Raw genomic sequence first — 12,757 nt, forward strand, 5'->3', positions numbered from 1 at the left:
CAATGTTTCCTACGTATACCTTTCTCATTCCACTACTATACTCTGATTATATGGTTGGTTTGTGGCTAATTTCAAGCTAGCCAGTGCTACCTATCTAGAAAGGGAAACTGGTCTGAAGTCGAGTGTATCCACAAGAAAGTGGCTTCATGTCTGTTACGAGAGCTTTTCGCAGGGCCATACATACTTATGTTCTAAGTAAACGGCATCCTTCAACCACTGGAACGTAGTAAATAGAGGCTCTGCCTAAACACTTAGGCCGGAATGAGACGTACGTTCAGTGCGCGTCTCTACCACCCAACGATCCTTGGGAAGTGGTGGTTCCCCCCACGCAGATTGATCAGTACTTTGACACACAGTTCAAGGCGCTGATTTTCTTGGGGAGCACCCAATTATATTAGTAGTGTCACGAAATTCTCTTGCAGTGTCATGTATTTGATCCTGTTCTTATAGCTTACAGATGCTTCTACCGCCATGACAGAGGCTTGACCTATCTAGCTTTATGACCACCTTTTCGATAATATGAAATGCGAATATGTTGCGTAGTAACAGGGGAATTCAAATCGCTATCATTGTGAAAATGGACAAAGCTACACAAGTTGACATGTAGGTAGAATTATAAATCGGGGAGGAGTTTTCGAGGCCTTCGAGGCTCCCGGTTCAAAGTCGCAGGAAGGGTGCGGCCTAGAATAGCCTGTTAGCTTCTAATTTGCCTCGCAAGGTCTGGAAGTTATTTTGAAGATTTTGGAAAAACTAGGCTGAAGTTCTTTTGCCTGTTTCTGGTAAAAATTTCAGTGGACTCCAAGGCCCCGATTGTAGGTTGTGCTGCCTTGGGCTTGTCTTCCTTCGCTGCCCTTGGTATTTCTACCGCGACGCCACCTCCTCTTGTTCTCTCCCTCCCACTCAACTCTTTTCCTTTCCCACCCAACCCTTTTCCCTCAACACCAACCTCTTACCATTGTAAACTGCAATCAACCAGAATATTCTGGTGCTCTCTGCACCCCTTTTCTCCCCTCTTAACCTTTTGCGTTTGCAAACTCCTCTGACCACAACCCCCGCTCACGATGCCGTACCGTATCGGTAAGATTCTCCCCTTTGTTCTTGTTAAACAGTACCAAGAGACACTTCATGTTTCTTGCCGGCATCTGCGGGCAAGTGCATTTACTGCTTGATGCCCAGATTCATTAACACTGCTCTCGACGCGTCAATGCACGCGATGTGGAGTCGTGATGGTCAAGCTGTCCATCAGGTGGCCCGTGCACCACATGTCCTTGGCCTGGATGCTCAATACCACCTTTTGATACATTGATCATTACAAAAATCTGACTCTTTTTACAGAGGCCTCTCCGAACAACCGTGCTGGTTGTTCGAACAAGGAATGCAAGGATCAGAAGATCAAGATCACCAAGGGTGAAATCCGAGTCGGAACCTGGGTCGAAACCGAGAACTACCAAAGCTGGAACTGGCGCCACTGGTAAGTTTTCTCTATCATTGAGATATCAAAAAATTACATAGCTGATTACTTCAAGGGGTTGTACTACTCCACTTGTTCTCTCTCACATCGTCAAAGATGTCTTCGAGAAGGACAAGGTGACTGGCGATGAGAAATTCGACCTCATCGATGGCTGGGAGGACCTGCCTGAGGTGTACCAGGAGACTATCCGCAACGCTCTGACTCAGGGACATGTCGCCGATGATGCCTGGAAGGGTGTAAGTTCCTGCCATTCATTTGACTACAGTCCTTTGACAGTATGTCTTTGTTATGATTCAATCCCACTGACGGCCAATACTAGGACCCTGAATGCAACCGACCTGGTATGCGTGGCTTCCGTCGCGCCGGAAAGAAGAAGGCCGCCCCCAAGGAAGCTGTTCGTCATCCACAATTACTCGTTATTTGCTAAGGCTTGAACTGACATACCTACAGGATGCCGATGGCGAGGGCGAGGAAGCCAAGCCTGAAACCTCGAAGGAAGTCAAGGATGAGCCTAAGAATGATGGCGCCGCCAATGTTGAGGATATCAAGCCTGCCAAGGAAGTGAAGAAGGCTTCCAGCGCCAAGAACAAGAAGCCGGCCAATGATGAGAAGGCGGATAACGACAAGGCCGGTGAGGATGAGAAGCCCGCCAAGGCCAAGAGAAGCACTCGTGCCAAGAAGACCACGACCAACGAGTCCGCTGAGGATGAGACTACTGAGTCTGCTGCAAAGGCCAACGCCAAGGCCAAGCGAACTCCTCGTGCTAAGGCTGCTCCCAAGGAGGATGCTGATGCCGAGACTCAGCCTGCTAAGCGTCGCGGTCGTCCCGCCAAGTCTGCCGATGCCGCTGAGGGATCGACCAAGCCTGCTGCAAAGGGAACCAAGCGCAAGGCTCCCGTTGATGATGATCAGGATGAGACTGCTGAGAAGCCCAAGCGTGGCCGCAAGAAGGCTGCGGTGGTCGAGAAGGAGACCGAGGAGCAGGAAGCTGCCCCTGAGAAGCCCAAGCGCGGTCGCAAGAAGGCTGTCCCCGAGAAGGAGACTGAAGATCAAGAGGCTGTCCCCGAGAAGCCCAAGCGTGGCCGCAAGCGCGCTGCCCCCGAGACCGAGGAGCAGGAAGCTGTTGCTGAGAAGCCTAAGCGCGGCCGCAAGAAGGCCACCAAGGAGTAGAGTCCTCCCGGATTCTACGAGTCACCGGTCCTATCGATCGAAGCTTGTACTGTACCTACGTCAACCGGGATGATCGTGGATCGATGCTACGTTTTCGACAGTGAATGTTGAAGCATGTTTTCAGTTCTCATGCACATGGGAGGAATGTCCTCTAAGGTGATCTCCATGAGACGTCTCAACGGTTATTTGTTTCTTTTCTTTCAAGGGTGGTTTCTTCGCGTTTAGTCCATGACTGGTGAGAGATGGTGCCATGGACAATCATGTATGAATATTTCGAAGTCTGTCATATCGCGTCCGAGGACTGCAATTTTAATCTGAACATTTCCCACCCGATCGGACCTCCTCTTCGTAAATTTTGCTCATAGTGGTAAATGAAGCTTGCTTGCGTTGAATACGATCTCATACTAACCATTGACAACGAAGGGAGACGTGCGATGGACACCTGACTTCTAGGTACATGCCTTGTAACTGGAAGGTGTTTGTCGTTTCGTCTTATAATGTTTCTGACAATTGGTACCATACAACTGGTACCACGGTTCTCGTGTATACAATTTCAAGTGTTCCCATCCCTGGGCTCGAGTCTGCAAGAGCGTGCGACTCTCTTTCCTCGACCGACAATATAATCCAGCTCTATGAACATACGTCGACTGGACTGTAATTCATGATTATACTTTATGTAGCCCACATCTATTGCCATCAACACATTCCGAAACCGTCATCCCACTTCCGATCTATGTCAGTAGTTTAACGTATTTTAGCAGATCAACGATAGCCGAGGCATCAACAGCTTTAATAGCCGCAGCAAAGTACGGAATTTCCACCCCATTATAGGCGCAACTGTGCCCTTTGACACCAATCGTGACGTCGCCGCTATCACCATCGCCCCATACAAATTCCTGAATGAGCATCGACTCGTCGACATTTCCGAGGACGATGGCTGTGGTGTTCTCCTGCTGGAGCGTCAGGTTTGGTATATCCACGTATCCTAGATTTGAGCCGGCCAAGCTAAGGTTGAAGGTGACATGGCCCTTGGTAAGTTAGTAAGGCTTGATATTTCCTGTCATGCTCAGAGTCCAGTTACGTACCATCTCCACGGTAAACGGGGTCGGGTTTCTGAGGGCGAGTGTGGCGTTGAAGTTAAATCCGTCTACTGTTGGATTTAAGAGCTCCAGGCTTGTGATGTTGAATGCGCCTTGTGAGTTGACGAAATCTGGGGTAGAAGGTTAGGACATGTATGTATGTGATGAAGCTCGGAAGGGTGTCAGCACACACCGGTGACATTGTAACCTATGAACCGTGAAGTATCAGCATCGCTAATCAAGATGACGAGTATAAGGAGTGTCCACTCTTACCATTCATATTCATCGTCTTATGAATATTCAAGTGAGCAGTTGGAAGCGCACCGAACTTCAAGTCCGGATCGCCCGTAACCAACGCACCAAAGCTTTCGTTCGTAGCGGCCGCAACGGCCAACTTGGAGAGACAATCCACACACGACAAGTCAAGGTCTTGATCAATATTGATGTCCGCGCCATTCTTAAAATCAATCTGGGGCACCGGGAACAGGGCGAATTCCTCGTTGCTGGACGGGACTCGAATGCTTGCATTGAATGCCGTCAAGTGGCCGCTGCCACTGAATCCACCTCCCATACTGATCTTCTTCGACATGCTAACGCGGAATGAAGTTGGCCGTGGGTTGGTAATCGCGATTCCGTCATAGTCGAATTGATACTTGTTGATATAGTCGTTGGCAAAATGAGGGATGCCCACGTAGAGACTTATCGGCATTAGCAATGGTACTCCGAACTTGCAGCTGGGGACATGAAACTTACAGCGGAAGCACAGTTACAAGAACAATGCAGCAGAATGCTATCAAATACACCCACCACCATTTCTTCATATGTGTCTTGAATCGTTGCCATACTGTAGGCTTTTTCGCTAGTGCCTCGGTCGCGACATTCGTATCAGAGCCGGAGCTATCTTCGAGGTCGGATTTGGACATCTTTTCAATGCGGACTGTTGATTTTTGGTTAATTTGTCCCTCGATGCTGCGAGACCTCGTGCAAAGCTGTTGGCAATATTCGATCAAGTGAAGGCTAGAAACATAGACAACGAAATAACCCTTCCCATCGTAATTCGTGAAACGTCTGAATTGTGGGGAAAGGAGAGGAAAACCCCCGACTGGACTGGTCGTGATTCTGGGGCGAACTCCAGCTATTTGAATCCGCAATCGGCAAGGGTCGCAATTCCCCGCGGGGGCGCTAGTTGATGTCAATCATAGATCCATTTCACATGTGAACCCCCAAAATCGTTGCTTAGGGCTGCGTATTCGGCTTCCGAATACGCAGCCGCAGATCGATCGGCGTCAAAATGCACCAGAACGGGAAAATGGCCGAATGTTGATCTTTGGCCCAAAAGTGGCAATTGACACGCGAGAGAGCCTTGTTTCAAGTAGTTGGCTATTTGGTTACAAGGAGTTCAACTACTGCTATCACCGCATATTTGGAAAGATGCGAATGCAGCCAATTGGAGATACTACTCTCTCCTCTCGGCGATGAGACGAAGTTAAAGAGATTCTAAGATACAAAATGTCGGCCAACGGAATGGAAGATGCAATTTTGTCAATTTCAAGAACTGCGACGCCTATGAATATAGTCAAAATCAACGTTGCTTAAACCTGCTAACGAAAGCACCATTTCTTGTTGGCGGAAGCTTTTCGCCGAGTCTGCTGGAAATAACAATATGGCGTGCTGAATGATATAACCCAAATTGACTGCAGAACGCACGTAGTCTTCATATTAACCCACCCGACCGTCACCTAGAATTGTAACGTAACGCATGAAAATTCAAAAATGACATAGGCGCGTGTTGATTCAGAAATCATCGATGCCGCGTTGGCGGATCTGATCTCGGGGATTAGCATGTCTCTCTGGGATTTTGCGGTTCAGCTCCGAGCGCATTCGGGTGACAGAGTTGTAGAGATCAGGTTGGCCCCTCATAAGCGCCCAGTAACGATGGGGGCACTGGTAGAAGATCAAGTCCAGGGTATCGGCAATGAACTTCACCAGCCAATCCTGGAAGTGATCAGTGCAGGTGGAATCCTTAAATGCCATTGCAGTCACGTCCAGCAAAGATTCTAGCTGTGACAGGCCCGGGTAAGAATTCCAGGCAGCTTGTAATTTGAACGTGATCTTTTCCACAAGGTCAACCATGTTCAGGCGACGGGCATAGGAATAGAGTCTTCCCAGCTGAGCGATCTGCTCGTGAAGATCCGTAGAGTTTGTAACTCCGTGAAGCTGGAATTGGCGGTGGATCCCGAGGCAGTCGCCGATTTCAAACTCTTCGCCTTCTCCAGAGTTTCCTTGTCGGGCGAGAGACGTCCTCAGTAGATGAGGAGTGAATTCTTGAGTCTTGAGGAATGATATCAGCTTGCCAGACTCGGGCTCTTGAACAGTGGAAATGTCACGGAATACGGCAAGGAGTCCCTGTGAGTTCTCTTTTCCTAGGAGAATATGCTCAATCATGGCCGCTAGAGTCCAAGTCTGTTCGAAGACCGAGCTTTGCTGCTCGAGTAAGGCATTGTTGACACCCTCGACGGGCTTTTCCTCCACCTTAAGCAGCGCACCCTTCCCTGAGACCTGGGTTCTTGCTTTGGTTGACATTGAGGTAGTTTGCGCAAACTGGGAGCCTCCAGCTAATTCAGACGTTCCAACGTGGAAGCTGGGGAATGGGGTTTTCTCTCCTGGGAAAGTGAGAGATTTCGGACTCTTCTCACGTTGACGAGAGGGGCCAGCCAGACCCTTTGATGAAGAGAATGAGCCAGTCACTGCTAGCACCTTGCGCGGCGGCTCTCCTTCAAGCTCCGCTACGTCTGGTTGATTTTCCGCGTCGCTGGTATCGCTGGCATCGCTGGCATCGCTGGCATCGTTATCCGAATCGTCATCGCCAAGGGTGGGAATCCCTTCAAGTATGTCCTCGAAGCCATCAGGGAGTACAAGTTCAACATTTTTGCCGCGCTTGCCCTTCGCCAATGACTCTTTTTTGGCCATGCTTTTCCAGAATTCTATACCGGGTTCCTTGTCGATTATCGCGAGTAGGTCACGGTAGACCTTGAGCTCCTTTTTGTGATAACGACTGGGGGTTTGGACGAAAATGTGAGGAGGCTTGTTTGTGAGTACAAACAAGTCAGTAACGTGGACCCAGCGACTAGAATAACGATTAACAAGGAGGCCTCAAACCCAATCATGTTATCGAGTGTCTCAAGATGAGCGAGCTATAAAGTCTCCGCCCGAGTTCGTATCGGGCTAGAAACTCATTTTAAAAAGAGGTACAAAAAGACGTCTCAAGAGAGGGTAACATAATGATGTATCGAAGGAACTGTGAGATAGAAGGTCTGACTTACTATAGATTTACTCCAGGAAGATAGGCCGGGTATACGCGCTTGTCAGGATCTGTAGTCCACTCGCCCGATGCTGGCTTCGCCCCTTTGGGCGGCCTTTGGAGGCCAAACGCAGCCTGGAAGTCATCCGGAAGCAGCACCGCAATCCAGAGGTCTGTGTTGTAATTGCGGGCTCTGTTCTTGTACCGGACAATGAAAAGGCAGCCGGGATTGAGGTCTTTCGCAGGCGAGACGTGTTTCAGTCCCGTTATCAGAGAGGCGTAAGTGTTCATCTTGCGGGGCGGATGTGACTTTCGATTGATCGTAGAAGGAGGTTGTTTCGGGAGGATAGAGGTCGAAATTCGCGTGCACGATACTTGACCTGCAATGCGGAGATGGTTAGACCTCGAAGCAAAACCAAGCATATTCAATGGAGGTCATATAGTCCTTCATCGCAACCTCACCCTATATAGCCTTTCCTGATCAGATGAAGATAGACTCACCTTGGCCAAGACGGGAAATACCGAAGTATTTCAGCCAGAGAACGCGGATTATTTGTTAGAGTGTGCTATCAAGGATGTGGTGTAGAGATCGAAAAGGGAGGTTCGTAGATACTTGTTGGAGATAGCTTTGTGGAGGGAATTGCGGTAGCTTTGAGCTTCAGGTGGAAGGAGCGCAGGAAGAATTGGGGAAGAGGATCGTCGCGTAACGTCTTCTTGAATCAAAAGACGTTTTTTAACTCGTGATTCTGAACGTTCTGAATACTGTTCAGAGAGAGCTATCGGGATAGGGGAGAAACAGAGGTGAAGAAGAAGGAGACTTGCGAGCAAATAGAAGAAACGAGATTCTGATCTGATAGATGAGAAAGAGCTCGGTTCACGGAGAGGTATCAATAATGGAGGCGAGCGGTATAGGTTAATGATGAGGTACCTTGTGATGAAAATGTTAATAAAGTCTTGACATAGGAAGGGTATCAGAAAGTACGTGGATATAGGAAGAGTGAGATGCAGGAAAGAGAAAGGGCGGGAATTGATGCCGGCTGCCCAGAGATGATAAAAAGTGCAATGGTGACGGACACACAATTCGGCAGAGGTAAATTGATGAGTTAGGTGTAGTGTGAAAGAGCTGGACGGAGCTCACAGCCACGATGGCGTAACGATGTCAGGAAAGATTGGGCAAACGTTCATAGAGCCCTGACTTACCCACGCTTCGGTCGGATCAAGGAGTTCTACGTAGGGAAACAACACGAGACGAAGAAATAGTGAATAGAGACAAATGGAAATTACATACATCGATTATGCGGTTTGTATTGATCATCGAAGGATGATTCCCGTCGAATGCTCTGGGTATTTCGGTGCGCCAAATAGTAGCATATGCTAACGTTGGATTATCGGAGGATCCTAGGACTGAGTAAGGAGAGAATTGCCACGATAATAATAGGCAATGAGACAAAGAATGGCAGCCCGGTTGACAGAGGGTGATGCTAGGGGTAGCAACGCTGAGATAACAGGTCAAAGGTAAGGATACTTCACTTCTATTGACCTCGAGGTGATTCTTATATCCAGACCATGGATCATCGGCAAACATACAAGTTCTAACGCATATACACACAAGTCTACAGATCATATAGGCCCAAACTCCTTAGTTATCTATCTCTCTGAGAATAGCACTTTCAAGAGAACTCCGATTGTGTCACGCAAGTCTCGTTAAAGATATGTGGCCTAGGTCTGAGCCAAAATTTCGGGCATCTGGTTTGCGAGATGAGATACGAACGTTGCGGACTTCTACAAGCATTACGAAACAAAAGTTTGAGGCGGCCGTATTTCTCATTTTCCTATTTCTCAATCATCATATGGGCGTGTAGCCCAAAAGCAACACACGGTGACCAGTCACGGTGCACTCAAGGAGTGGAGACATAATGTCGACAAATTAAACAAAAGCGCAGAACGCAGACGAAAAACGCATGCAGTCAGTCAGTGGATATGCTGTTGGGACTCGACAAATCAAATCAACGGATGAGCGTATCAATCAATACAAGTCACCATGCGCCGGGGAGCATCAATTAAAAATGACTAGGGGGGTGGTTCATTCAAACCATCAAATGGCGGCCAACCTCGATAGAAGCGAAGAAGTCGATTTTGCCGTCAAGGCAGAATCATGAACTGGTTCAAATATCAAAAATCGCAGTCAGATAAAAGCCATTCTGGTTGAAATCAGCATGCAGCCCGTAATCAATTTCGAAATCGAAGTCGCTTGAACTGAGACAAAAATACAGGCGATGAAATGACCGACTAGAACAACCCACGGTTCCGCTTGGGGCTAAAAAATGATAATAGTAAGCATCCATGAGCCAAGTTTGCAAATACTGATAGGGGGATAAAATGACCAAAAGACGAACAGACCCAAAAGGCAAAAACGAGAAGACGGGAACAGAAGGATCCTACCGGATCTCCACGAGGTCGTCCATGTGGTTGCACATTGCCACGAACAGATCAAAAAACATCTTGCCACCCATCTCCATTTCCATCTGCATGGTTCCACTTCTCTTAAAAGTCCTGCGAGTACGGATGATGAGAGCCAGGTAGTGAGCGCGCAGTCGAGACTCCGAGTCCGGTGTGTTGTCATACGCATACCGAGCAGATCGCAAGATCACGTCGGCTGGAATCCCCATCTGAAGGCCCTGCTTTCGGAGAGCAAGGCGCTTCAGGTCTTCCAGGCCGTACTTCTCAGCAACGCAGTACACGACCGTGTCCCGGAGCACAACGTCTCCTACACCAGGGTGGAAGAACGTTGCCTCGCTCGACCCGCGGCCTCCGTTGTTGCTGGTATCCTGTGCATTCTCGAGGTGCCAAGAGTCTCGACGCTTGCCATGCAGCAAGCGTGGGTAGTAGTCGCCCTTGTATAAAAACTCCAGAACGCAAGACAGGATTTCAGGCTCCCTATTCAGTTCATAAGTTTGGTTCATATCAATATATCAAAGTTGGCACTCACTCGTCAGGTAAAGCAAGTTGCTTTGAACCGTCTTCCAAGAATTTTTCCTTCAAAGCCGAGCGAAAGTACGGCGAGACGGACAAGACATCCTCGTGAGCGGCGAAAAGACGCTGATCCTGGCCTACCACCATGGTGATGATGGGGCTGGTAAGAGGGCTACAATGAAGCTTTCATTAGTCTTGACTTGATAGAACACTCTACTATTCGAAATTTACCACCTTCCCGCGGACGAGGTTTCGCCTTTGTCCATACTCTCCTGCATCTTGTCTTTCGCTTGCTCGTCGTATTTCTTCTTGGAAGGCTTGACGGTCTTCCCTGCCCGGTTCTTCGACGAAAAGGAACGTTTGAACATCGTGGGTATAACGGTATGTGTTCGATTCGAATAACTACGAAGTGTCGGAGGAATCCTGAACGATCAGAAGGAGCGATACGAGTTGGTCAAAAAGAAGGAATAGTTGACGCTGCAGATCACACGAGCATGTGAGGGTCGGAGTCTGGAAGCCTTCGTCCGAAACAGTCTTCCCGTGTCATCAAGAGACGGGTTGAAAGAGATTCGGGATGATGGCTTAGCATTCGAGAGTCCTTGGAAGACTCACGGGCGCGGATTTGTCGACTCTGGCAGGCGTAAGAAGAAGAACGGCAGGAGGAGGGGGTCACGGCGCTATTTAAGATACGGGGTCAGGTGATATCAACTGCAGGTGCCCTTGTCACCCGGGCGCAGGCCGGTGCAAGCCAGTGTAGGCCAATGCAGGCCAGATACAGACCAGGCCTGGATGACTGGGATCTGCCTAGCCTCGTTGGTGACTGGCGTTCGGATGGTGGCGCTAACAGCTGGCACCGGATTGGCGGGGCGAGTCGGCGATCGGCGTGGAGAAATGCACGGTCGCCTAGTCTTATCTAAGAAGTATAGATGGAAGTACATATCCGATGCTACTGCCTAGGGCGTTACGGAATCAATAAGGAGAGTTTGGTCAATGTCGACATTCTGATAACGCTTCGGTGAGTACATAGCTTGTAAATCAATACATGAACACAGGCTGTGGGTCATGTTGAATGGCCAAGCCTCCAATCTCAAGCTGACGAGTCCCTAGCATAGTAATTCCTCGCCCGCGAGAAAAGTACTCTGCCTGAACAACGACTCCGGGCTAGGTGCCGACTCGTTCAATCAAGCACGGGCACGAAGCACTTTATCATCCAGGTCCACGTCAAGATCAACATCCAGCTGAGCCCAGGGTGATTCCAAAGCTTTGGAAGTGCCCAATAGTGACACCGTACTGACCATTTCCAGCAGAGCATGAAGTATCGCGCTCACCGGAACACTGTACACACGTCGCGGAAGTACCCGAACTGTAGTACTCCTATAGTATGAAAAGACATCAGCAATTAGACTAGTAATGGGTAGATTTAGCAGTGCAAGTTACTTACAACTCCATAGTGCTGGAATTTATATGGCGACTGGATATACATGTTCTAGAGAGGCTTTGTTAGACAATATGATAAGGTCATTTCAACCCGATTACGGACTTACCGGAACTCCATCGGCAATGTTGTTGCCTCGGTTCAAGGTACCGTTCTGAGCACTACCAAAGCTTGCCCAAGCAGCGTTTCCGATTGGGAATGCAGCCAATGCATTGCTGGTGATTGAGATTCCAGGGAAGTTCTGAGCGAGAGCCACATAGGAGACGTAGGTAAGTGCACCACCAAGTGAATGGCCAGTCGATTCCAGTGTATAGTCCGGATACTTCGCCACGAGAGATTTCACTTCAGTAATCACGTCATCGTGTACAGAAGCCCATGGGCTATAGACACCATTCATGATCTGAACTCCAGAAGGAAATGTCACTCCCGACAGAGAGGGAGTGACCAAGGTAGTATCAACATCGTTGAGGATATCGGTGACTGAAAGTTCTTAGTCTTTGTGACCATCAATAGAAGCAAGACCTTATTACTAACCAGTAGTTGAGCCTCTCATAACGACAGAAATCTTCTTTTGCGTCGAAGAGTATCCAATGTAGCCCTGGACTGGTTAATTTCGCACCTTTCGCAAATTTTTGAACATATACTCACCTGAGTATCGGTAAGAGCGTTGTAGATCTGCTTGGTGATGGTCACATCGAAGGCAGTTCCCAGACAGCCGGTGTATGCGGCAGATGACAGCTTGGCAGCTCGCTGAAGCGAAGTGAAAGCGGATGGATCTGCATATATTTGAGTAAGATTTTGTCCTTACAATCACTCGAGCCGTATTTACAGACCGGATGTAGCTCGCTTCTCAAGTGTCGGGGCTGCATTGACCTGGGAGGCCAATGCAATGATGGCGAGGAAAGAGAGGCTGTTAGAAAACATGTTGAACAAAGAATAGAAGAGGTAGAACTTTTCAATAGAGGAGATATTCCAAACTCAAGAAGCACAAACTGATCCTGATTCTTGTCTTGATACACAGCAAGATGGATCGCTTCTCATTTATATACATTTTGCTCCCTTCTCCATCAAGGGATACCCATATACAAAGTATTGAGTGCCGAGTACATTCTGGCACTTACCCACGATATTTTGTCGGCGCCATTGGTATGAAAAAAGTGAGCTCTACCAGGATTAAGCAATCTGATCCATATAGACTTTCGGAGATACCTCCAACCTGGGGTTCCCCCGGATTTTCAAAGGCGGGGAAAACAGACTCGACCCAATCATCCGATGCAGAAACAGAGAGGGTCCAGCGAGCCGAGGAAGTAAAATTGACTTTCAGTGCC

The 12,757-nt window shown here is 48.6% G+C and overlaps 5 protein-coding genes across 5 annotated transcripts; 1 reads left to right on the plus strand and 4 right to left on the minus strand.

The window, feature by feature from the left end:
* Positions 1–1,061: 1,061 nt before the first annotated feature.
* On the plus strand, positions 1,062–2,641 carry N7496_001471 (PARP-type zinc finger-containing protein; the record flags this gene model as incomplete). The annotated part of the gene is made up of 5 exons (XM_056694402.1): positions 1,062–1,077; positions 1,336–1,471; positions 1,527–1,707; positions 1,791–1,865; positions 1,976–2,641. The coding sequence occupies 5 exons, from the start codon at positions 1,062–1,064 to the stop codon at positions 2,639–2,641; spliced, it is 1,074 nt and encodes a 357-aa protein (XP_056561131.1).
* A 731-nt stretch (positions 2,642–3,372) lies between these two features.
* N7496_001472 (DUF3712 domain-containing protein) lies at positions 3,373–4,643 on the minus strand (the record flags this gene model as incomplete). The annotated part of the gene is made up of 5 exons (XM_056694403.1): positions 3,373–3,669; positions 3,727–3,851; positions 3,914–3,928; positions 3,994–4,418; positions 4,474–4,643. 5 exons carry the CDS (start codon positions 4,641–4,643, stop codon positions 3,373–3,375), a joined length of 1,032 nt encoding a protein of 343 aa, XP_056561132.1.
* An 871-nt stretch (positions 4,644–5,514) lies between these two features.
* N7496_001473 (uncharacterized protein) lies at positions 5,515–7,312 on the minus strand (the record flags this gene model as incomplete). Its single annotated transcript, XM_056694404.1, has 2 exons — positions 5,515–6,847; positions 7,044–7,312. 2 exons carry the CDS (start codon positions 7,310–7,312, stop codon positions 5,515–5,517), a joined length of 1,602 nt encoding a protein of 533 aa, XP_056561133.1.
* Positions 7,313–9,310: 1,998 nt separating this feature from the next.
* On the minus strand, positions 9,311–10,141 carry N7496_001474 (BTB/POZ domain-containing protein; the record flags this gene model as incomplete). Its single annotated transcript, XM_056694405.1, has 3 exons — positions 9,311–9,338; positions 9,464–9,958; positions 10,011–10,141. 3 exons carry the CDS (start codon positions 10,139–10,141, stop codon positions 9,311–9,313), a joined length of 654 nt encoding a protein of 217 aa, XP_056561134.1.
* A 1,080-nt stretch (positions 10,142–11,221) lies between these two features.
* Positions 11,222–12,353, minus strand: N7496_001475 (putative alkaline lipase; the record flags this gene model as incomplete). The annotated part of the gene is made up of 6 exons (XM_056694406.1): positions 11,222–11,368; positions 11,436–11,480; positions 11,539–11,909; positions 11,964–12,027; positions 12,078–12,205; positions 12,263–12,353. The coding sequence occupies 6 exons, from the start codon at positions 12,351–12,353 to the stop codon at positions 11,222–11,224; spliced, it is 846 nt and encodes a 281-aa protein (XP_056561135.1).
* Between the last annotated feature and the right edge of the window lie 404 nt (positions 12,354–12,757).

The sequence above is a fragment of the Penicillium cataractarum genome (genome assembly GCF_028827025.1).
Source record: "Penicillium cataractarum strain IBT 29864 chromosome Unknown utg000001l, whole genome shotgun sequence".
Lineage (NCBI taxonomy): Eukaryota > Fungi > Ascomycota > Eurotiomycetes > Eurotiales > Aspergillaceae > Penicillium > Penicillium cataractarum.